Source organism: Melozone crissalis, unplaced genomic scaffold (assembly GCF_028551555.1).
Source record: "Melozone crissalis strain CALT ecotype California unplaced genomic scaffold, PUWL_Pcris_2 ptg000056l_1, whole genome shotgun sequence".
NCBI lineage: Eukaryota > Metazoa > Chordata > Aves > Passeriformes > Passerellidae > Melozone > Melozone crissalis.
Window position 1 is genome coordinate 4,372,772 of NW_026535834.1, and position 26,220 is coordinate 4,398,991.

Consider the following 26,220-nt stretch of genomic DNA (forward strand, 5'->3'; position numbering starts at 1 on the left):
AACTCTGTATTTTTCATGTAGAGCTACAACAGATCAAAACCAGCCAAAATAATTTTCCCTCAGATTTCCTGGGAACATTCACCTTGACGTTGGAAAATATCAGGCCAAAACAAATTAGTCTGACGAAAGGAAGGAAGTTTAGAGTGGGAGGTGAAACTGTCTCAGCTGGGGAATGCAGTGTTCAGTCTGCAGATGATAGTTTAACTTTCTTACTTTTTAATTAAAAAAAACCCCAATGATGACTGTACTTTTGTGAGACATAGTATTGCCTTACTTCTATTTCCTGCCCCAAATGAAATTTGGCAATCAGCTTTATATTTGCAATATCCTCTTTCCTTCGTTTTATACTTGCTTCACATTCAAGACACCTAAATAAAAATATCAAGAAAATTAATATCCTACTCAGCAGATTTGGTTGAGAGTATCACAAAATGAGGACAGATTTAATTTTTGACAAATCCATTTCTTAGGTTTTGATTGTGTTAGTTCATTTCAAAACCCGGTACTAAACAATGGACTTTACTCCATTCCATTTAAGCAGTCTGGGTGTGTCATCGATCAGACTGAGATGTTTTGTCAATTATTCTGTTGTTATCCTCAGAGACTTATACACTGTTTTTCTTGAAATGGTTTCTGTGAAGATGATAATTATTTATTTTCCTAATGTTTCTCCCCAAATTGCTGTTGTGGCACAACTATGGAGTTCTGTTTGGCTATAATTGGGATCAGGCCATCTGTGTTGTCCCAGGGCAAAATCCTGATGTCCATTTACCCCTATTGTTTTGACAATGAGGGAAAACCTACAGGTTGCATGGGCTCAGCTATGCAGTAATTTCAGCTCACTTTTTATGACAATGTAGAACATGGAGTGTGTTATCTTGGAGAGCTGATCTTTTCAATAAAGCAAGGAAATCCTCAATCCTTCTCTTCTCTTCTCTTCCCTTCTCTTCTCTTCTCTTCTCTTCTCTTCTCTTCTCGTCTCTCGTCTCTCGTCTCTCGTCTCTCGTCTCTCGTCTCTCGTCTCTCATCTCCCTCTCAACAAGCTGGCTTTAGTCAGCGTGTATTTGTGATGTTGAGATGTAAAAGTGAGTATCTCTCAACTCAGAGTTATTTTTTTATGGCTGATCTGTTTCTATAAGCCTGTGTTGTGCATCACAGTAAAATATGGAATTGCAAGAAAAATACTTTTTTTGGTTTTGTTATGAAATAATCCATGTGATCCGATCATGCAGTGGAAATATCATGAAGCATGGGAAATAATCGCTGTTAATTAAACCTTCCTGATTTAAAACCATTTCTGTAATCTAATTAGGCTAAGTATGTAGCTCAGTACTGTATGGATTAGTTAATGAACATATTTTTGAACATGAATCATGATGAAATTAGAAAAAGTTAAAATTAATTATGGTCAGGAATTTTTCTTCCTCCTTTCCAACCCTATCCATGTGAATTAACTGGGATGTGAGGTCTCCTCCCTGTGTTTCTTTGTGCTGGCAGAGGAGAGATTCTGCTGTTGTCTGAAACATTTATCACAGCAACAGCCATAAGTATTTTCTTTCCTTTGGGAGGTGAGTGCTCTGTGTTCTTTATGCAGGATAAATAAGCTTTTTCACAGAATTATGTTGTCAAAGTCTTTAAGTACAGAATATTGGAGGCATTTTAAACATTATTAAAAAGGCACTTTGGGCCCATTTTGTAGCAGTCGATTCTGTTTGCTTTGGCTTTAATCTTGCCCATTTTTCACTGGAAAATCTGATGCACACTTTTCCCACACAAAGGACAGACTCCCACCTTTTTGTAGTCAGCACCTACAGAGCTGTCCATTAATCAAGCACTTAATAAAGACTACAGCAAACTTATTTCAGAAGCAAAGAACTCCCACTTTTAAGGAAATACAGGTACCAAATAGCTGTGCTAAACTCTCCAAGGAGGAGGATTCAGTTTGCCTCCTCCTTCCAGTGGTTCATTGGCAGAGCTTGTTTCTGTGTGTTTTATGTAAATCCCTGAGATTTCACCTCAGCAAAGGATGAGCAAAACTACAGAGAGAGGAGAGAAAAGGGAAAAATGGCAGAGAAGTGTGGTTTTCCTCATCCAGACCTCATGGAAGAAGAAGGGCCCAGACTTTGGAGTGTCAGTAGTGACATGGGTTCATGTTAAAATGGGTGAAACTGGAATGGTTGTTCTGTGCAAGGGGCTTGTTTGCAGTGGAAATGCCTTCATGGAAAGGACAATGCATTATTTTATTTATAATTAAATAAGTGCATTTCAGTTCTAAAATTTCCATAAGTGAAACAATCAACATAGATTGAAATGTTCTGAGCTTTTACTCTGTCAGGTCTTTTATTGGCCTGAAAAAAAAAATGCAGTGGGGAAAGAAGGAAAAGAGAGGGACAGCATCTTCTTGGAGCATGCAGGGGGGAATTTCAAGGCACTTTCTCTTCCTCCTCCTTGAGAAGTTTATTCCTTTACCTCGGGATCCTAATTCCATCAGAAATTCTGTTCCTCAGCCCCGTGGTTTTAATCCCTTTGCTAATTCCACTCCAGGGCTCCAGGTTGAGCGGAGTTTTGTGTAAGCACATCTTTGAATCTGGTACAGTGCCTTCTTACCTTGTTTCTGATTAAAGGCTGACATGGTGGGAAGAGAATTAAAAAAAATGCTTTTATGCACATTCCCAAAAACATTCCAAGGGACAACCAGTGATTTCTGATTCCAGAAGTTATCATGAGACATTTAGGGCAGGAAATGCTGGCAAGCAGTGGCAAGTTACCTTACCAGGGGTATCATTGGCTTAGATGAACATTGAACTATTCCTGTGGTGGGTCTGGTAAATGTGATTACCATATGATTGCAGCAGTGTCCTCTGGGAGGATTTGAGTTAGGAAGATTTGCAATGAAGAGTTGGATTTTGAGGCTCAGAGAGTACTAGGAAGGTTTGGGTTTGAGTGTGCTGTGCCTGTATTTGAACCCAGCCAGGAATATGGATTTACTGGCCAGTACTGAGCAGAGGCTGAGGATGGAGAGATGAAAGCCTGTGCATCCTAAAATTTCTCTCCTTTTGAGCTTTTCAGCTTCCCATGATGCATCAATTTTTAAAATGAGACTTCAGTCTACAATATTTTAGCCCCTTTAATGAAGGTTTGGGTTTTTTCCTTTACTTTTCCCTTTTTGCCAGTTATGTAAAACCATCTGCTGTTTACATTCTGTTACTTTGAGTGCTCAATCCCTTTCTTTATTTTGTTTCCTTCTGTCTTTGTGGAAATAATCATAATAATATTTGGAAGTTTGATTTGGAAGTTGCTCTGTGTTTGTGGTGAGTCCAGTGGTTGGCAAGCACAGCAAGGCTCAGAGGTCCTGTGACACCCTTGATACTCAGGGTGGATTTTCCAAGGGCAGAGTGGGTGCAGGAGGCTGGGAATGGCACTGGCTCCACACAAGCAGCTTTGCAGGGATGTGCTGTTGTGCAGCTGTGGCCTGGAGCTGGTTTTCAGGATAGCCTTGAGCTCAGCATTGCAATAATTTGTTTTCTGGGCCCTGTGAAGATCTGGTTTGTCTTCCACCTTCTGTAGAAGATGCAGAGGGGAAGAGGTTAATCTGAGTAAATTTGGGGTTTGATGCTCAACTACTGCTAAGCAATTATTCCTACTGACAGCAGGAAGGCATTTTTCAAATGCTGGTTTATTTTTTATTCTCACTTTGCTGGAAAACCCACAGATTACTGCTTTACAACTTCTCCATTTGCTTATCCCAGCTTTTGATCAGCTCTAGAGGTACATATTAAAACTGCTGACAAGATGTTCATCAAGAGAATCAAACAAAAAGAGGAGGAAATGGATTGTCAAATTTGTTTCTGAACATCCTCTCCTTCCTTTTTATCCCAATGACTCTGTTTCCTAGTCATGCCTGACTTGGGGTAAAATTCATCAGTGCAAATTATCATCCCAATTATTATTTAAATACCACTGGTTTTAATTAAAGAGAAGATTTTTGTCTGCTATTCCTCCACTTCTCCTTTTTTTTTGTTTCCTTCCTCTTTTAAAAAAATTAAATACCAGCTCTGTATCCACTTAACAGCCCCAACAATTTAAACATTAAATACCTGACAGTACATTGACTCTCAAAGATGATACATTGGAAGAGTTGTAATGCAAAAAATTCTTGGAAAAACTCCTCAAAACCAAGAATGTCAGTGCACCCTACATTTTAGTGTTGGTCTTAATTGTGTTTCATTTGTTAAATGCAGAAGCAGTGATGGTGTGAGAGACACCTGATGTTAGACAGGTCTGGCTCTTTAACCTGTCCTCGTTCACAGGGTAAAGCTGAGGGATCATTTAACCTCTTTCCTAAGATGATGTGATAGTGCAAAGACTGAATCCCTATTTTGTAGGAATATTGCAGTGAAAAGAAGCTTTGATATTAAGACAAAACCACAAATGCTGCATAATGCTGATGTTAAAGTAGCTTAGATAATAATTTCTTAAATATGAAGAAGAGTTGGAACGGACTGTGTTTGTAGTCTGATGGAAACCATAGCTTAGTTATGCTGGAGATTTTTAACTGCAGTTTTCCAGGGTGGTTCTCAGCCCAGGGTTTTCCTTATGCTTTATCTTGTGGCAGATGCTTTACAGGCATTTCAGTCACTGAGGCTGCTATATTTAATGCCTGTATTACTGTTACCACAGAAGGTGTTAATATCCATAATGGTATTTCCCCTGAAAAAGCCAGCAGCATTTATTCTTGCTCTTTGTCTTTAAGGTGATTGTCAAGATTTTGCTATGTTTGGAGAAGGAAATTATGACATTCAAGCCACCTCAGAGCAGTAATTCCATTAGAGTACTTTTCAATTCCTTAGCTATGGTCTTAGCTTCTTTAATTAGCAGAGAAATTTAATAGAGATGTATTAGTGAAAGGAAGCTAGCTTTGGAGAGTTATCTGAAGACAAAAATAAATACCCACTTTCAAAGGTGACTGAATGTGGACAGCTAAACTGGATCCACAGGATTTTCTCCAAGGATTTGTTTTGCAGGATGAACACCTGAGGTTACAAAAATGTCCCACCATGTCAAATCTTCAAAGCAGTGGCTGAAGCTACAAACCTTATAAATCCTGTGCAGGAAAAGGAGCCTTTTCCTTGCTTCCTGCATGGGAGCGTGGGGCACAACTATGGAAATGGCCAGATGAGTTTGCCAAGGATTTCTTGTTGAACACAGTGAGTACTTAAATGTTGGGAATCCCATGAACAGAAGGTTGTAAGGCAGGGTGGCTGCCAGGATGCTCTTCCCATCTGGGACCCAGCCCCACAAGGGCAGCTGGATGCAGAGTTTGCTCTTTGACAGGAGCCAGGGGTGATTCCCCATGGCAGAGTCACTGCCCTCCCCTGGGTCCTGAGGGGAAGCTGGGCATCTCTTTCCCTAGGAAAATCACTCTGAGGAACCATTTGTGGGCTGAGGGGTTTCAGTTCCTCATCATTCACCCTCTAGGGGTTCCAGGTCACCTTTCCAGCTTATCCCTCTTCCTGCCCTGGGCTCCTGCCTGTTTCTTCCCCAGGTGTTCCCTCCCAGGTGAGCTCACTCATCTAGGAGCTGGCCACTCTCCTGAACCCTTTCCCACATCCTCTGAGTTTTCAGCAACCTCCACTGATTGCAGGTCCTTCTGCCTGGTCCCTCCCAGATCTTTGCTGAGTCTCAGTCTCTGCAGAAAAGCAGCATTCAAGGTGACTCGGGAATATTTAGATTAAAAAGAGAAGCAGCTGATGGTTCTGAGTAATTCCAGGGTTAGTCCTTATTGCAACACAATGATGCAGGCATTTTAAGAAAATTCTCCTAAAGTTTGTTTTCTGCTTCTGTTTTTGCTCTGGTTCTGTTCCACGCTGTCCAAAGACCCTAACAATGATTCAGTTTTCACTTTGCACGGCACTCATCCAGGTGAAATTCTGCATCCTGAATGTTTATGCTGAAATGCTCTGGCATCACAGCAAAGCTGCCTGTACAGACCAGTTTTGCCTGCAGTACCCTGCCCCTGGTTCTTTTAAAAAAAAATATATATCTGTGACTAAGAGCATTTAATACAATTACATAATTGCATTAGGAGAAAAAGTAAATTTTTTAAAATGGACTGCTTCTTCCAAAATTGGTATTTTAAAAGACTTGAAAAAAAAGCCTGCTTCTTGGAAAAAATCAAATTATCAAGATGGTGTTTTTTGTGCAAATGCTTCCTACTTTTGAAGGCTTTATTTTTCAACTTTTGCAAAAACAGTTGAGTACATTAACAAGCAATTGAAAAACATCTGAGAACGCTGCAGCCATTTTATACTCCTTACGAAGAAGGGAGAAAATGAAGATAATGTTTTGCCTTTTTTAAACAGGTATACTTTTTGCATAAGTAATAGGCTTTTATTTGTCAAATGCCTTTCACTGCATGTTTACTGCTATTTGTGGGGAAAGCAGCAGCTATAGTACAATTCTTGAGAAGAAAAGCTGAAAACAGGCAGCTTAAAATAACCACGGTCAGGTGCTTGTTGGGGATTCGGGCAGAAAGGAGAAGATTGCACCTGTGTTTGCCATCCCAGTGCAGCTGACTTCTTAAAATCTTTGATCACCCAGTTCGTCATTTCTTTCCTCAGTCAGAAATAGTGCTTGGCCGGCAAAGCAAAGCACTATCTAAATTCTTTTGCCTTTTCCCTTTCATTTCCTCTTTACTTCTGCTGGTGCTAAAATCAATACACAGCTCCCAGAAACGTCTCTGGAGTTGCCTGGGGCAAAGGAGTCAGTCAGGAGGTTTTGTTGTCAGAGTGGTGTTAATTCAGCACCTCCAACAATGCAGATAATGTCAAACTGTCAGGATACAGACACTTTTTGGGTTCTCAAAATAGGTGGCAGCTTTTCTGTATCGATTTTGAATGGATCATGAAAAGTTCATGTAGCAAAGGTAAAAAGATTCTAAAACCGTTACTACCAACAACAGGAAAAAATATTAAATATTTTCAGTCTAGCCTCAGTCCTCCTTCCTCATCTTTCACCCTTTTCTATTCCCTTCCCAGCCAGGACTGCTTAAAAATTCTGTCAGCTCATAGGGAAGGACTGCTGCAATCACTAGAGTTTGATTCTTCTGATTCCAGTTTTATGTAACTTTTTTCCTCCAGAACATCTATTGTCACTCTTCTCTGAATAGAAGACATTACACTTAATACAGATTCTTCTTGTCTTTTTGTCATTTAAATGTAAAGCCCATAAATTTAGAACCTGTTAGAAATTATATTTAGTTAAGAAAAGAAAGTGCTGGGTAATGTTCTTTTCTCTGACCAACTGCTGGATACAAAGAGCTGGTGAACAGCCTCCAGAGCCTCCAGTTCATCAGTGACAGTGACAGCATTAAGTCATCTTTTAGATCCATGCAGAGGACAAAGCCACTGCTCCTCTGTGGACAGGTGTGCTGCCCCTGTCATGATTTTAACAAAGAGGAGTTTTAATGATTCAGTTTCTATTTGAAATAAAGTAGGTGAAACATAGTGAGAAATAGACTTGCTTCTGAAAGACTGTGCTGTGTATTTTTAGAAGTTGCCACTGAGAAGTTCTATTTTTTATTTTTCTCTGAAGGAAAGTGAAAAATATCATGTGGGGATCAGTCATGGTAAATGTGCTCAGTAGCCTTTCCCAGATGTCATCTCAGCCCATGTGAGGATCATGAGATCAAAAAGAGAAGAGTTTTCTTCTTCCAGTAATTAAGAAAAATCAAGGTACTGGATGAACAATTGCTTTCAAATTGCTTGTAGTAATTTAGTACTGGACTGTGCCTCAGTGGTAACTGGCCTGAACATCCCGATGAGCTTCAATACACAGATATTCGGTGTGGCCCTTGGGAGTCTGAATGCCCTGAATGCAAATACCATTGGAGCATTGCAGAAATCCCTTCCTAGGGAAAAAAATTGGAGATTATTAAAGCCAGTTAAAATCTTTGAGGGAGAATATTATTTCAATAGAAGAAGCCAATTTGTCAAAAAAGGAGGCATTTAACTGATCTTGCCAAAATATCTTTTAAAGCCTTGTTAGCACTCAGTGTCCCCTTCATTATGGGCCAATAAATTCCATATGGGACAAACTGATCTATCAATTTTGTCATTAACCATCCTTAGCTTTGAGATTTTTATTGTCTCATGTTACCTAGTGGAACATAAAATAGTGAAAAACTGATTTAATTTTAATTCTATCACCATAACCCACCCCCACCTGCCCACAGTTTTAAAATCTAAAAATTATTCTTTCTTTCCCATTTAGACTCAAAATCAAAGCTTCCTAAGAAGAAGAAAATCTGAGCCCTATCAATCTCTACATATTTTTGAGGGAGATTTCAAAGGCAAATATAAAAATATATATGGTACCTGTTAGTAGGAGACCATGAGGGGACATGCTTTGCCATGTGTGTTTCACTAATGTCTTGGTGACATTAATTTATTTTATTTGTCAAATTATGGAGCAATTAATGACTCTGTGTCTGCTTGTGGCAGGAGTTTTATGGGGTAGGCACAGGTTTGCTTAAATTATCTGTGGGCTTTGAGCAGGGTCAAAAGGATCATTTTTCCACACGGTCCCTCTATGTTCTTTGAAATGCTTGCTGTTGGCTGACTACTTATAGGGGAGGAACCTGGAAATGGACTGTAAATTCATTTTGTGTAAATGAGACAGGAGATTGGCAAACTCTTAGTAATTATAATCAGTAAATTGTAACTTTTGAGAATTTTAATTTGCTGTTACTTTGGTTGCAGAGCTCAGAAATGTTTCACAAATGAAAATAAATACATTAGCTGAATAAATCAGTTCTTGAATCTGGTGTCAATCTGCCCCAAATAACAATTAAAAAAATGGAATTTCATAATAGCCTTATGCCTCTGAAGTGTGAAAGGGAGAAAACATCAAGGACTTCAGATGCAGTTTTGTTATCCGACTTTTTCCTTAAGTTTTCATTAGCTTTTTATCCTAGCCTTGTGAATGAATCCTCATCAACAACAATAAAAGCAGGTTTTGCTCAGCAAGTTTCTTAATAATGTATAAATGAAAATAAATGGATTTTTTCTTTCTGTGCAAAGCTTGGCTATTCCCAATCTGTATAATTTCTGCAGTATTGAGTGCATAGTTTTGAAGAGCAGAACCACAACTCCAGTGGTGTGTGTAAGTAAAAATAATGAATATTGTTAATATTCTGTTTTGCTAGAGACATTCACAAGGACAAATACACTGTGTCCATGCTGTGCATTTCTGACTGCCTCAGATACAAACTGTGGTCCTCTAAATTGTTCATAATTGCCCAGAGGGCTGTAATATCAGCACTGTCCAAAGCCAGGCCAAAAGGGATTGAGCTGTGAATGTTGCTTGGTGTGTACTTAACATGCTTTGGCTTCATTTCATGTTTTTAAATTAATTTTCAAATTATGTTTTCCTGGCTGGAAAGGTCTGGGTCAGGAGGTAGGGGAGGTTGTGAGAAAATTGGGATTAAAGTTTGGAGTGATATAGGGGCAAGGCAGGAGGGGTTGGGGTTGTCAGAATTGAGAGGAACTTGTACCAAGGACCACCCTTCTATTTAGGATGTCAAATTAATCTGGAGCTCCTGGCTGTGCCCCTGCTCCTTGCAGGAACTCCTCTCAAGGTGGCCCTTTTTCTGGAGCTGTACAGCTCCTCGAGAGCTGCAGAGCCCTGAAAATCATCTCAGCCATTCATGTCTGCTCTGAAATGCACTGTCTTAAATCACATTGCTGGAAATTCAGGAAGCTTGCCTGACCCTTTAGGGTGAGGCTCCATCTTAGGCATCTGTGTAGTGTAAACTGCATTTACTTCCTTCCATGTTTTTATTGGTGTGAATGGTGGGGGGGCTTGGCAAAAGCACTCAGCTGTCATCCAGCTTGTCTCCTAAGATATATCCTCATCAGCTGCCTCATGCTGATGGATGCTGAACAAACCTCACTGTTTGTTGCCTTCCTCTGGGTGCCCTTGGCTTGTCACATCAAGCGTGCCTCTGTCCCTCCACACCCTGGCTTGTACCAGCAGCAGTGTGGCCAGCAGGAGCAGGCAGTGATTGTCCCCCTGTGCTGGGCACTGCTGAGGCTGCACCACAAACCCTGTGTCCAATTTTGGGGCCCGCATGACAAGATGGATGTGGAGGGCCTGGAGTGTGTGCAGAGAAGGGAACAGAGCTGGGGAAGGGTCTCTGGGGAACAGAGCATGGGTTAGATGAGGAGCAGCTGAGGAAGCTGGAGGTGTTTAGCTTGGAGAAAAGGAGGTTCAAGGGAAGACCTCATCACTCTGTACAGCTCCCTCACAGGAGGATGCAGCCAGGGAGGGGTCGGGCTCTGCTCCTGGGTAAAAGGTGATGGGAGAAAAGGAAATGGTGTCAAGTTGCTCCAGGAGAGGTTTAAATTGAATATTAGGAACAATTTCTTCATGGAAGGGTTTGTCAAGCAGCGGCACAGGTTGCCCAGGGCAGGGGTGTGTCGGGGTCTCTCGCTGGTCAGAGTGACCCCGAGAAATGTTAGAAAGTCTCTTTTCCCAGCCCGGTGCTCAAAGAAGGAGTCAGAGCTCTTCATTTCTTGGTCTCAGGGTTGTTTATTGTATCTTCTCTATAAAATTCTTTCTCCTGTCCTGCCGAGGTCCGAGGTCCATTCAGCAGGACAGTTCCAGGCACTCTGCCTGCCCCCAGGGCAGTGTTATGTCTTTATACTAAAAGCTATGTGTACAATGTTTACAATTACTTTCCAATACCTATCACCTATGTTAGACAGTGAGCTTCTACTCTAAACCAATCCAAAAGTGCCAAAATCACCCAAAAGATGCAGACCAAGAAGAAGAAGAAGGAGACACCCAGATCCCTCCATCTTGCCACCCCTGAACCCCATTCTAAAAAACCCCAAAATCTACTTTTCCACCGTTGATAAATTCACTGTCATTCTGCTTAATTTGTCATGGCTTGCAGATCTTCATCTAAGGTTGGTAACTTGCTCCATGGGCCATAATCAAACCCACAGGGGCATCTTGGGCTCTGTGCCAGGGTCTCTGAGCCCCCTGGCAGGGTCTGGGCTGCTCAGCACAGCCAGAGGGATGTCCTGGGAGCTGACAGTGGTGGAATCTCCATCCCTGGAAGGATTTAAAAAGAGTGTGAAAGTGGCACTTGGAGTTTAATGGTGGCCTTGGCAGTGTTGGGTGAAGAGTTGGACTCAATGTTCCCAAAGGTCTTCTCCAACCTAAACAATTCTGTGATTGCATAAAGCTGTGCAGTCTTGGTCACTATCAGCAGAAGAAGGCTTTACAAAAAAGCACCCCCAATTTTAGCCCTATTATTCCATGAAATCTGCCTGCAAGGATTAGCTCATTAATTATTTTTTATGGATGTGTGCAAAGGTAGGGAGCTGGTGAAGATGTTCTGCATAAATTCTTTAGGAAGATCCAAGAATGGAGAAATATGGAGTAATTTCTTACAGTGTCATGGCAACAAGCTCTACCCAGAGGAGGCATCCTATCAATTAGGTTAAATAATTACAAACAACATTGAGTGAAATGAAGAAAAACAGCTTAGAATCATGTCAGGTGGGAGGCAGCTGAGCTACTAAACAAAATAAAAAATAAGCTATATCACTTCTGGAAGAATTCAGCAGAGGCTGAAGGCAGATGTGGAGAAGAGAAAGAAATGAAGAGAGTTAATGAGATAGAGAAAAAAATCTTGTGGTGGAAACTTACTCAGATAAAATAAGAAGTGTTTGGGAAAGTCCTTAGTTTTGTTGAAAATTTATTCTTATTCTTAATTATGCATTTTGAGGAAAAGAATTGATATACACAAGGGGTTTTTTTAACATCCAAACTAATATGTCCCTGTTTTCCAGAGAACTGAAAAGTCGTCTCTTGATCATTCTCTTACTCTGCTATTCAGATTTTTCTTTTCACACTACAGTGAAATGAAAAAAAATCCTTCCCTTGTTTTTTCTGCTGGAAAAGTGGGAGAAAATCTTAATTTATTTAAAAAAAAACTTTACTTGGATGTTGGAAAAGTAGAACATATTAAAAAAAATAAGACATTTGAATTCTACTTTGACTTTACTGCAGTTACAAATTCAGACTAAGACTCAGGTTAAGGTGTTACTTTTCTTTTTCTGCTAAAGCTTATTGTATTTCATAGAATAAAAGCAGAAAAATAATGAAGTGGGAAATAGTAATTTTTAAAACCAAGACTGAACATCTCAATTTTATAAAATATTTCATTCTGAATTTCCTAATGAAAAATAGAACAGGGACAATTGACATAAATGATTAAGTGTGGAACTTTATCATAAATGTTTAAGTATGGAACAAAATTGAATAATTTACCTTTCTTTGTAAAATGTATGTATTAATGAGAAATGTGAAGTGACTGTGAAATGATGATGATGATTGTTATTATTCCTAATTCTAACTATGAATAGGCATGAAGAAAATTAAAATTGTGTCCCAAAGGCCTTTTCTGCTGCCTTTGGGAAATTTCTCATACAGCTTCTCAAAGGAAAATACACTCCTACATGTTTATTGCCAACCCTAAAACTCACTAACATCAGCAGCTACTTTTTATTGACCTCAGTGAATTATGGACCACAACCTCTGGGAAAAATGACTTCAGATTAATATCATTAGGAACTAAAGCAGGTTAGCTTGCAAATTTGGTTCAAAGTGTTTTTATTTAGGTTAGGTAGACGTGTTTTAATGTTATGCTTACTAATATGTGCTCACAGAAACAGGCACTTGCATAAAATGAGAAATATGTGAAAGATTGTTTCTCCTAGACCATCAGCAGAGGAGATGAAGAGGCTCTGCTCCATAGTTAATAAATCTGAATGCCTGAAAAGATTAAAGGAAATATTTGCAATTTGATCAAACAACTGTGGGGAATAAGATGAACTCCTTTGGGATTGGGTTTGCGAAACTGAATAAAAAATGTAAAGAAAAGAGCTTTGCAAAGTCAACTGCAATTAATAGTTCAGTATAAAATTAATGTACTATACTGCAGAGGCTGGGGGAGAAGCAGGCTGGAAGGCCTGAAGAGATGTGCTAATAGAGGGGTTGTTGGATATCATTTTCCTGGGGTTTGAAGACTCCATCCTGCAGGGCTTGCAGTAGTTTCTTACAGAAGTAGTTGGTGGTAGGATAGCTCAACGTGAGTGATACTTGCAGATGTTTAGTAACATGCAAAAAACATTAATATACTGTCAAACTCCTCATTTCATGTGCAAAGCTTGTTTTTTGTGCAATTTCAGATGTCGTTGTCTCTAGAAAAGGACATTATTGGCACACATGACTAGCTATGAGTGCCTTGCAACAGCTGAGAAACAACTGAGGGTGGCAAAATAACTGGGGAGAGACCCTGCAGTCATTGCCTCAGCTCTTAACATGTGAACAAGTTTGTCAAAGGCATCAAGGCCACTGAAATTACCCTCTTGCATTTGTGGCTGATCTGACTGGTGTGTGAATAAAGAGAGCAAGATGCCCAGTGTTAATGGCACATTCAGGCTACCAGACTGGAGGGCTGAGTGTGTCTTTTAGAAATTCATGCTTTCTCCTGCTGCTAAAGAGTTAATGCTTGAGAGATATCCCATCCCATAACTGTTGTAACTGTTGGGTCAAATATTGATATTTTTGTTCTGTCAAATCTCTTGTTTATTTTCACTGGACTTTCAGGGTTGGCTTAGTCACTCTTGGGTAACATCCAAGAACAGCTTTGTCCTGCTCTGGGAAATAGTCAGTCCTGCTTGTAGTAGAAAGATGATAAAATCTTCCCAATTATTGTGACCTAAGCTGTGATACTGGCATAAACTTAAAAAAAAAATTAAAACTATTAAATTTTGCACAGACTTCTATTTTTAACTCGTAGTTGTATCTAAATGTAGCTTAGGAGACAGCTTAGGAGAAGCAAAGAGAACACTCCCTTGTGCTGCAGGTCTGCTGAATCCTGAAATCAGGGTTTGGTCCAGCAATCCCACCACAGGATTGTGAAAAGGACTGACGAAATTCAGTGTCAGTGCACACAAATGAGTAGGTAGCTATACCTACACAGTAATGTTTTCTAAATTAGCAGCTCCCACTGAGGGATGACACCTGACTCTTGCTGCTGAGACTCCCTTGAAAATATCGGTGCAATATTCAGTACCAGTCAACAAAAGGCAAATAGGATTCCTGGGCAGGCAATTGAAATTAATGTTGTTGCACCACACTGCACTGCTCTGCAGCAAGATTCTGTACGATTAAAAAGGGTGTCTGAAAGGTGACAGGAATGAGGCATGGCATGAGGGCTGCAAACACAGAGTGGGCGATGGCTTAAAAAATCAAGAGTGGAGCAAAGGAGATGGAGAGGAGCAATTACTCACTTTCTACAAAGGGCGGCTGAGGGTGGTCAGTGTAAAGGCTGGGGCAGCCAGGCTTGCAGAATAGCACCAAAAAAAAAAAAATAGTGTTGTGGTGAGGAAAAAACCCAGAAATGGATTTGTGGAGCGGTATTAGATATTCTGGGTGGAGATTGTCAGTGTGAGTGCAGTCCCTGGGCTCTGTGGGTTTGTGGAAACCTGAAAGGAGTGCACTGGGCAGGAGTGCACTCTGCACCTCTTTCTTGAGCTCTTCTCATAAATATCTGGAGGGGGTTGTAGTCATGGGATGGGTTTTGGCTGGGTGAGCAGTTAGTGTGGTGCTGCTTGTCACATTTATCACTGTACACATCTCTGTGTTCCCATCCCTGGAATCTTCCAGGCACTGTCTGGAGCTTTACAACAAGAACTCCTTGGTCCTACAGAGCAACTTCACTGCAACATCCCAGAGCAAGTACATTTTAGTGAAATGGGACTTTTAAAAATGCCATGAAACAGTCATCAAAAGAAGTCGAAAGAAAGTGATAAAATACACTCAATTATTCTCCTCAGACACTCTCCAGGCACCAGTGTAATTTCATTGACTTCAGTGAAATTAGCGTTAATGTAGGCATGGAAATGCAGCAAATCTAATTCCAGCATCTCCTTCCTGGAATAGTGAGCAAGAGAACAGAGAGGTAATCAGGTAGAAACAAGTGCTGATCAGAAGGAGTTGGACAGGGAGGAGAGGAGCTCCAGGAGCTGCTGCCAGGAAATACAGATACTTTTCCAGTCTCACATAGTCATGGAGAGTTCAGCAATACATGCACTGAGGCCAAAATGAAAAACCAGGCATTTTTTTGTCTTAGTTTGAAGATATATGCAGTCTTTTGTTGTTCTTTTGAATATGCTCAAACCCTTCTGCCAGGACAACATTGATGGCTGGCAATGTTTTAGTGTTGATGGCTAGCTAGTCCTGTGCAAACATTTACCTTTGCACAGGACTTTGTGCAGTGTGCTAGCAATGTTTCAGGAATATTTTTTATTTTTGCTGTTATGGAGAGGGAAATGGTGCAGAGCTGTGGGACTGGTGGAGAGAAGTGGAGGTAATGTGAATAGTACAGTACTTGAACAGCTTGTTTCACTAAAAACAGATCTTTTTATAGCTTTGGAGTGCTGATGTCCAGTTCTACATACAAATTTGTAAATAAATAAATAAATAAATAATAGCTTTTACTATCTGGCTTCGTGATCCTCTGATGAACAATGCAAAAACATTTTTATGGTGTTGTCTGCCATTTTGCCCTTCACAAGGGTGCTTTGTGTCACTTGGCAAAGGTGAGCACAGAGAGAGTCTCTGTCAGACCATAGGTGTTCTCTGAAGTGCTGTAAAAACTCCCCAAAGATACTGTAATTCAAATCAACATCATTTAGGGAATGAAACATTTTCTTTAAGCACATTCACCTTCCCCAATGAATCTTCTCCCCTGGTAAGAAGTGGTTTTGTGGCAGCTCTGAGTGACTGCCAAGACACAGACCTGTGACAAATGTGGTTGTGACCGTGTTCACAGGGGTCTGAGGATGAGGGAAGAGATGAGGATCTGACTCCATGTTTCAGAAGGCTTGATTTATTATTTTATGATATATATTATATTAAAACTATACTAAAAGAATAGAAGAAAGGATTTCATCAGAAGGCCAGCTAAGAATAGAAAAAGAAGGAATGATAACAAAGGCTTGTAGCTCGGACTCTCTGTCCAAGCCAGCTGGGCTGTGATTGGCCATTAATTAGAAACAACCAACAGGAGCCAATCACAGATGCACCTGTTGCATTCCACAGCAGCAGATAACCATTGTTTACATTTTGTTCCTGAGGTCTCTCAGCTTCTCAGGAGGAAAAATCCTAAGGAAAGGATTTTTCATAAAAGATGTCTGTGACAGGCGGTCCCACCAGCGTGTCAGGCAGGGGGGTGGGCGTGCTTTGAGTACACAAAGGGTTAATTGATAGTGCTGAGTGCCACATTGAGAGGCCAGCTTCTTTCCACCCCAGAGGGATGCAGCACCGAGCAGGACATGTGATTTCATGGAGTATAAAAGTGGGAAACGTGCTTGTTTCCACTGTTGGGTTTCGCTTGGCGATTGGCTGTTCTACAAGGCAGCCACAGAGGAAGCTCTGAAGAAGCTGTCAGGCTTGGTGACAGCTCAGCATCTGTCACAGCTAAATCAATACTGCCATGGAGGACAGGTTCCCAGAGTGAATAATCAAAGTAGAGTAAAGCTAATTCACCTTGAAAGTCTGAAAACGTTGGTGTGAAATTTTTTAGACAAAACCAGCATTATTCCAGCAAAAGAGGAGAGGGGCTGAGGCCCAGCCCTGAGCACTGCCTAAGTGTGGAAGTGGGGAGCAGGCTTTACACCAGTCATGTGCACAAATGTGCCGATAAAATGGAAATCTGGTGCTAATAAATTGGGCAAAAAGGAGTTTGGATTGGCCCTTATTGCTAGCAGTGTGCTAGGAACTCGTGGCTTGGTTTTGTGAAAATATTCCATTGCAATGTAAACTGAGGGTGTGTGTGAAGATAATGAATGTTTCACTTTTTTTTAGGCTGTTAAGACTCTCTTTTTTTTGCATCAAAATGTGATTTTCTTCCATTGTTCAGGTTTCTAATATTTAAAATTAAAAGACTGTAGGAAAAAATGTTTTGCTGTGGATGGTTTTAGTTTTATAAAACCTGGAGGTGAATTGTTTCAACTTTTTGTAAGACTTTTTTTTTCCATTGGTTTTAGTGCAAACATGTCAGGGAAGAGAAATTTAATCAGAGCTAATCTGTCAGCATCAGATGGAAACTTTTGGATACACAAGTTTGCTAAGCTCTGTCTAGAAGTGCTGAATTTTCTGGGTAGAGAATTAAAGTGCTTCTGTAGATGACTTAGATAAGTAAGAAATATTATTCTTGAGTTCAGTGAAGCAGTTTTGTGGTCATTTTATGAAGCAGAATTACTCTGAAAATAATAGCATGGAAACATCATCTCCACATTTGAGGCTTTTAATATTAAGGGTTAAGTACTGAACTTTGTTCCTAAAAGTAATCTAAAATTACTCACAAAAATCCATCTTCACACAGAGTTCAGGCTGAGTTCTACTGAATGGAAGCAATATTGCTTTAGCTGTTCTCTGTCTCATTAATATTTTCAGACAGATATTGTATAAATACTCACTCTTGTGGTAACAGGGATGTTTACCACATCTCTCATGGCTGTACATGGCCTGTATTTTATAGCTGGAATAATTCCTTTAATTGTCCCAAATCATTCTTGTTATTTGTGTTGAGATAAACCCGACATTGAAGTAAATGAACAAGTAAAATTGGATTTTAAAGAACTAGAAAGAATGAGCAAATTAGAAGACTCAAAGGAAAATTTGCACCTGCCAAAATTCCAAGTCCACTGATGTTACACATTCACCTTCACACTGTGTATGTGTATATGTATATATATATATATGTATATTTATGAGTATCTAAACCACACCAGCACACAGATTTATACAGCACAAACTTCTGCACTGGCATACACATAAAAAAAGAGCCCAGGAGCACAGAGCTAGAGGCATCTTTTCATACAGTGCAGTACTTTAAAGGTGTGTTTACAAACTTTCCATTATATTTTAACAAGACAGGCAATTTAGGTGGTGTTCTCAGTGTGCAAATGATGTTTTGGCATCCTGCCTCCAGCAACATTGCTATCCTGAGTTCATCTTAATGTGACAAGAACTTGGTGTCCCACTAAAAAAAAATAAAAAATCCTTTAAAAGTATTAAAGTGGGCAAAAAAATCAACAAGAGAAAAAAGCCTTGAGGCTCAAATCCAGCAAGGAGCTGTGAAGTCATTTCACACAGGGATACTGACAGCTGCCAACTTTGCTCAGGAAACTTTTTTCTTTGAGATGATCCCTTTGGTTCCTGTGCTACAGTTCAGTAGTGTTGGAGACCCTTTGTGTCCTCTGCTTGTTATTGGTGACAGGTTTGACACACTGAGGCACAGAGAGCAAGGCTCAGGATGGTTTTGATCCCTAGGTCTTAGTTCTGGACAGTAACAAGAGTAAGGACAGCACTCTGGAATTATTTTTTTGATGGAGAATGGAGAGAGAAAGATTTATGTGATAGGTGGATGATTGTCTGACAGACACAATTCAGCTTTTTCTGAAATACTGGAGAGATTTGCATGGAAATGAGGCAATGTTGGAGATAATATTCAAAATGGAGAAGATGATAAATAAGGATGGAGCAAAGTGTGCTAGAGGCACAGAAGTTGCTGGAATTTTGGGTGAATGTAATTCTCATGAACTTTGGTTAACTTCTGCTTCTCTACTTTCCTCCTGCACCCACTGTAATTACTTTAGGGAAGTGATTGTGTTTTAATTACATTTGCACAGGACTTTGTGCAGTGTGTAAAATGCTAGACATGCCATTTGGAAAGGAGGTGATGGCTTTTTGAAGAAACAGGAATGATGAAGCATTATTACAAGAAATGGTTTCACTCATTTCACTAGTTAATTATTATCTGTGTTTGTGTCATACTGTTCTGCTAAATGGTAAGTTAAATATTCCTGCCCCAACTGTCACCCTTAAAAGCTGTGACCCATTAAACTTAAAATCTATTGCATATGAAATGTGTAAAAGAACCCCTAATCAGCCTTTTACTTCAGAGCTCTTAGAGGGAAAGATTCTAGAATTAAGGTCTTTTCACTGCAAAATAAGGATTTTTCCAGCAAAGTGATGTTTTTACCATTCAGTTAACAGGGTACTGCTGGTTGCCCTGCTGCCTGTTGTGGTGTAATTGCCACCATTTTTCAGTCTGTGCCTTCCCATATGTTGCTTAACACCCTTGACTAATGTGATGAGGAAGAAGCAGACCCTGGCAGTCCCAAGACCTGTAAAGTTTTCAGATGGAAAGAAATGCAGGAAATTCAATCCAGATACCAACAGGAACCTCCTGAGCTTGTGCAGGGCTCTCTTTCTGATGGCAGGCACTGTTTCTCAGGTGAAGGAACAAAGGTGAGGTGAGGTGGCTGTGGAAGGGGATGTTGGGCAGGGAATGTGTGTGCAAACTGATTTGAAGCTGCTTAGCATCAGATCTGGGATCCCTTGGCCCCTCATCCTCAGGGGGTTGAAACAAGGAATTTTCTTGTCAGTGCTGCTGAATGAGCTTAGCCAACTCCAGCTCTTGTCCATCACTGCCACAGGACTGGAAGCCAATCTCACTGATACCTGTGGACAATGGTGGCTTTAATTTAAGACTGTGTCTTGCAATGCCATGTCAGCCACTCTTGTCTTGCAGCTCTGTGCAAAAGTGCAGGTGGTCAGGTCATCACGTCTACATGGTGGTGTGGCATTGGAGCTTTAAACTAAGTATGTTCCATTAGCTGAGTGTGCTCATGGAAAAAAACCGAACAAAAAGCTTTCAGGTTCACCATTTAAACATTAGTGACTGACCATACAAGTGCAGTTGAAAGCCTTCATTTTAATAAAAATTTATACATAAGGAATGCCAAATGCCCAACTGCCTCCAAAGCAGCTGTCCCTCCCTTCTGTGCAGTGTCCCTGCAAGGGGAAGAACAGTGGGAGCTCCTACACTTTGCTACTGATAGTCATCTAATTTACATATTCATTAAGTTCTTGTCAAGCAAATATCAATGTTAACAGGGATTTTACAGGCCTATCCTTTATTACCACTGTTATCTTAATTTAGGATTTGCACTACTGTAGTATCAGGAAGGTTTAAAATAAAGCCTGGATGTGGCACTGGGTGCCATGGTTTAGCTGAGGTGTTGGGGCGTGGGTTGGACTCAATGATCATTATTGGTCTCTTCCAACCCAGTGATTCTGTGAATTCTATGGAGCTGCTGGGCCAGGAAAGCAGGGGTGGATATCAGCTGGACCCAGGACCCAAGAGGAGCTGTGCACCTTGTGTGGCTGCAGAGTGGGATGTAGGAATGCCACCCAATGCAGGACACACATCTGGGCCAGGCTGCTGGTGGGATCAGACTGGAACCTGCAATCATAGTGGACTTTTGACCAGACACAGCTGTGTGCAACTCCCCCCTGGTTTCAGATGGTTTTGGTGAGGAGTTCAGAGCTGAATTTCATGGCTGAATCCAGAGCTTTGCCCATTAGCTTCTCCTCTGCAAGGTGGGTTTGACAATGCACACTTATGGGAGGATAAATACATTGGATGATGTGTCATGGGCTGCAGGGGTAATTGGAAGAAAGTTTTTTTTTAAATGCTTTGGGTAGTTTTAGAAGAAAAATGTAAAAGTTACTGTGCTCTGGTGTTGGCATCTGCCTGTAAATGGGGAAAAACAGTGGTTGAACACTGATGTAAAACATTCCTGGGATGGGGGAGAGTATTTTAACAGCAAAATATTTAGTAGGGCCAAGGATTTAGAATCAGGGTTGGCCTTTTGAAGAGCTGTAAAACCACCGGGCTGTGTTGGTGCTTTCACAGGCACAGCTGGCAGACAGGAGTGTCCCTGAGGGGGAGAGGTGGGAGGCTGGGGCTGGCATCAAAGAAGTGCTAAAAAACAGTGATGGGGGAGGGGGCTTAGCAGGACTATTTTCTCCCAAGTAGTAACTTGGTAGAAATGTGTTGGTGGATCTGAGGAAAGCTATTTCTGTTAAGAAAGTGGCAGCGTTTTGCTGCTGCTGCAGCATCTCAGCGAGGCTGTTTGAGATGTAGGAGATGGCCACTGCCTGCTGTTGCATCAAACAGAGCCTGCAAACATTTTGCAGTCCGAGCAGATATATTAAGGTGAGATGGAAAGAAATAACAGAAAACTGCTCAGCTTCTAAAAGCATAAATCAGATATTTGGGTACTGGGTTTCTCTCCATTTATATTTAGTAAATTGTCGTGGTTTGACCCTGTCTGGATGCCAGACACCCACCTTCTTTCTGTCCATTTCTCACCCTTCTCTTCTGTGGCTGCAGTTACATCTGCACAATACCTTTTTTTCTTTTTTTTTTTTTTCTTTATTATTCTTAAATATGATACCACAGAGGTGTTACCATCATTTCTAATTGGCCTTGGCCAGTGGCACATCTGTCCTGGAGCTGCCTGGCATTGGGTCTGCTGGACGTGGGGGGAGCTTCCAGCAGTTTCTCACAGAAGCCACCCCTGTGTACACAGAAGCCACCCTCTCAGTACCAAAATTAGGCTGTGCAAACCTAGCGCAAAAAATATATGTTGGAGTTCTCATTTAATCTCTCCTGAATGATAGAAATTTAATAATACTTACCTTAAAATCTTGCAGGAATAGCTTATGTCAAGAATTAGTCGAAGAAATTGCAGCTAGCCTCAATGTGCAGAAATGAAAATCTATATTTTTCCATGATCACTGCCTCATAGAGTTGTTTATGTTGGAAAAGACCTCTATGGTCATTGAGTCCAACCATTAACCCAGCACTGCCCACTCCACCACTAAACCAAGTCCCCAAGTGCCACATCTGCTGTCACTTAAATCCCTTCAGGGATGGTGACTCCACCACTGCCCTGGGCAGCCTCTTCCAATGCTGGACACTCCTTCAGTGAAGAAATTTTTCCTAATTTCCAATCTAACTCTCCCTTGGCACAACTTGAGGCCATTTCCACTTGTCCTGTTGACTGATATTTGGAAGAAGAGGCTGGTACCACCTCACTAATCTTCTTCACAATTGCAGTTTAGAGGAACATTGTATATGCTTGGATTAATAATATTCCAGGATGTAAGGAAAATCAGATCTCTCAATTAAACCTTCAGTTCCTTAAGGCAGATGTTCCTATCTGGATGTATTTAGCATACAGTCAGGATAATACGAGATCTGAAATGCTTTGGGATTATTTAGGTAAGTCTGAATCATTTTTTCTTCCAGAAAGTTCCTTATTTTTAAATAGGCTAAAACATTTATGTAACACCATTGGTAAATCATTCAGAAATGTTTTATAAAAGTACAAATGTAATAACATTTTATATGTAAAAATATATAGTACTTGGGTTCTTGTATGTAATTTTGGGGAGCTTTTCCACACTTAAGGGTAAAAATAGAAACTACAATTATAGTTGAACCACTTATCTCACCTTTAGGACTGAGAAAAAATATTTCTGCATCATTACATCAAATTTATCTCTATAAAATTTAGTGAAGACTGTTCCAGATCTACACACATAGAACAATTGAGTTAATGAGTGTTGCATGACTTTAGGAACATAACAGGAAATGTTTGGAGAAATTCAAGTGATTATAGAGAAGGTGAATAAATGCAGTTTGACCTAAGCAGTTTTTTAATGAAATTGGATAATTTCACCTTCAACCTCGTCTTTCCTGTTTATTGTAAATGGAGAGACTAAATTAAAACTATTGAGTTTTAAGTGTATGAATAACTTCAGAGATTTCTTTAGAGGTTGTTTAAATACTTTTACTGTAAAGAGAGGCACAGCATTATATTTTCTTTCCTTTCAGAACCTTTTGCACATGTTTTTTACTGCCAATTCCACCTGCCAAAAATAATTAAAATACAGCAAAAGTGAAATGCCCTTGGTAGTGCTTATCTGCCTTTGGTTTTTTTTTATAGGTGAGGGGTAAGACTCACACTTGTCACTTCAATATTTTCTCATTAAATAGAGATTCTCTGACAAATCTTCACTTGCTAATTATGGACAATATGGGTTATTGATGGAGAGCCTTAACCCATTGAAGGTGCCATCAGCATTAGATGCTTGTCAGCATCTCCAAACTTCTGTTTCATACCAAGGCTTGCAAAATTATAAAATCAGCTTTTTATAAATGACCTCCTTTTCTAGTTACTATGTAGAGAACAGAAATGGGGAGAGGACTTACAGAGAGAGGTAAATTATGAAAAATCTTCTCTCCCCCCAAAACCTGCAAACCACCCTCAGCAGGGTGTGGGCACGGGGGAGCACCACGAGTGAGGAGAGCCTTTGAGGCACAGCTCCAAAACTGTGAACATCTAAGGAGGTTCCCTTCAACTCTTTGCCAAAGATCCCCCATGCAGTAACCTGTGAGAGAAGTGAAGTATTTGGATGAACTCAAAAATTTTTACCATTTCCAATCGGAAAGGAAAGCTTTAGTTTCCAACAGAGAAACAATGCTGAGTTTGCCTGTGCAGACTCCACAGCCTGGTGGATTCTGGCTTCCTGAGGTATTGCTGGCTGGTGTTTACAGGGATTTTGTGTGCTTGATTCAATAATTTATTCTACCCATAATTTCTCGAAGAAACTTTTTTTTTTAAGTACAACTTTTCCAGGACCCTATATTATGAGACATAAACCCAGAATTTCTTCTCTGGCTTTATATTTTTCTACAAATCCTCTCTGCCAAGAGGAGGTAATAGGTGCCAGTTGCTTCAGACAAGCTGTTTTCTCCATGGCATTTTTAGCTGTTTCCAGCCTGTCAGGTGACAGAGTTGCATCTCTCTGTGCCAGTCTTGCAGGGCACATTTTCAATCAGCCTGTGTGCTCTGGGTAAGTCTGCATGGCCAGCTGGGTTGCAGGAATTGGATTTGCAGGTGCAGTCTAGCTGTAGTTGGAGGTTGTAGGAATTCTACTTCTGCAGAAAAACAGCATTTTGGGGGCAATTGGGGCTTCTCTATACATTTATAATGATTTGCAGTAACATCTAACATCAGGGATATTGTGCCCTCACATACCTGATGAGATGAGTGCATGATAAATCAGCAACTGTTCAAAAGGATGAGGGATGTTGCACTTAAGAGAAGTGATATTTCATCAGGTTTGTCCTGCTGCAGAAGTCCAAAAGAGCAGAGAAAGCTAAAGAAGTTTAAAAAGTCATGTGGCATTCATCCATCTAAACTTTCTTATAATCCATATGCTTGTACTCTTAAGTGTTGATATATGTCTGAATGGATACAGAGGAATAGAAAAATCTTTCTGTAGCTTGCAGATATGACACAGCAATCAGAAAAGCAAGGAAAAAACCTGCCCTTGCAGCATCACACAGACTGTTATTCTGCTCTGTTTTCTTAAACAGAAATCTTGTGTTCATTTGTGCTACACATTGTGTGACTTTGTTGGGTTTGAATCCTGTATTTGTGATGAACTTCGACATCTGATTTCTAGCTGGACACATAAATATCACAGTGTGAAATGGGAGTACAGTTCTTCTATTAGATAGGTTTTAGGAGAACACCATGTTGCTTTAAAAATGCCACCTCTCACGTAGGGGTGATGTACAATAGTAAATTGGTTTGAAACAAAGTGAGATTTCTGGAATGAGGTAGAAATGGGTTGTGTAGAGGGAAGACATTAAGCACTGAGTGATAGAAGGCATTTTTTCCTTTCACAGTGGTTTATTTCTTACCATTTGTAGGCTGCAGTTGTTTTGGTTTTTTTTTTTAAGCAATATGGAAATGCATAACTGAATTCTGCTATAAAGTATGTCTGAGCAAAGATTATTAAAAATGACAGGCACATTTCTGTGTATTTGATAATGTCAAAAACAGAAGTAGCGCAGCACATTGGTATTATGAGATACCAGAATATTTCTCTTTTCTGAAAAGTCTGTAATGTCTAATGTTAGAGTGTAAACCATAAACTTCTCTGACATTATCTTTGAATTATGATTAGCATTTAATGGAGCATACATATATATTTTCTTTTTTTTTTTTTTTTTTGCAGCTCTTCTTTATGCAACTATTTTTGGAAACGTCACCACCATTTTCCAGCAAATGTATGCCAACACCAACCGGTACCACGAGATGCTGAACAATGTGAGGGATTTCCTAAAATTATATCAAGTCCCAAAAGGCCTTAGTGAAAGAGTCATGGATTACATTGTCTCAACCTGGTCCATGTCTAAAGGAATTGACACAGAAAAGGTATGAGTACCTGAGGTAACACTTTAGATAGCAAGAGTTTGTGTCCATTGTGTGCTTTCTTCTGTATAGCAGCTTATAATTTACTAACAAATTCTTAACTGCATGTTACACCTTTATTATGTCTGTGTTTGGAAAAAAAATTGTTGTTTTTAGAGTGGACTGTTATACTGTTTTCAATGTATGCCTTTATTTTTCATTGTGGTAAATGTTTTCTGCTTTCCTTCCAGTCTTGGTTCTAAATACTAAATAATTTTAATGTACTTAACTATTGAAATCAATGGGAAATTGGTCTTCAAATTAGGCCAAGAACATAGTTTGGTGTCTAAACTACATCTGTATTATCCTGAGAAGTATTGGCATCTGTGCATTGCAATTAAATGAGTTTGATTGGCTTGGACCTTTTGCTGATGCCCAGGCCATAGACGTATCCATCAGCATAATTAGTATAAGATTTAATGGCAGTAGAGATTGATCTCCCTGAGCTCAAATCTCTGGAATGGCACTTTGGCCCTTTGGTAGGGAGGCACAGAGAATGTGATACCCTTGGCATCCATGACAGGGTGGAAGTCCTGCAGGACTTTAGCCTTCAGAAGGAACTGATAATTTAGGTTTCTTCAAAAGCTGGTTTTAGAAGATCATCTTTGGAGAGCGATTCATCATGTGCCAGGACTGACCTCAAGGCTTGTCCTCAAGAATTCTCTTTCTGCACTGCATGTGCAGTGAGCCTGTCCAGCCTTGGACATTTCAGAGAGCTGAAGTCAGATGAGGGAAGGGTTCCAGCTGCAATGCCTTGAACATAAGGCAAGATAAAACAGCTTTGGGGTCAGATTTTTGTTCAGTGAGGATCAGCCATGCTCCTGTGGCTCCTGTGGACCTGGTACACGTCAGCTTAAATTAGGCAGTCAAACTTCAGTATCCATGATTTCCCTCCTGAGAACTTAAAGGCCAAGGGTCCAAAGGAGTTAAGGAAGAGTCATGACAGATGACA

The 26,220-nt window shown here is 40.2% G+C and overlaps 1 protein-coding gene across 1 annotated transcript in view; it reads left to right on the top strand.

Annotated features, from left to right (window-relative positions):
• KCNH5 (potassium voltage-gated channel subfamily H member 5) overlaps positions 1–26,220 on the top strand; it is a 153,247-nt gene that overhangs the window by 74,848 nt on the left and 52,179 nt on the right. The window contains exon 8 of the mRNA XM_054286716.1: positions 25,033–25,232. Coding sequence (XP_054142691.1) covers positions 25,033–25,232 — 200 coding nt within the window. The remainder of the gene's footprint in view (positions 1–25,032; positions 25,233–26,220) is intronic.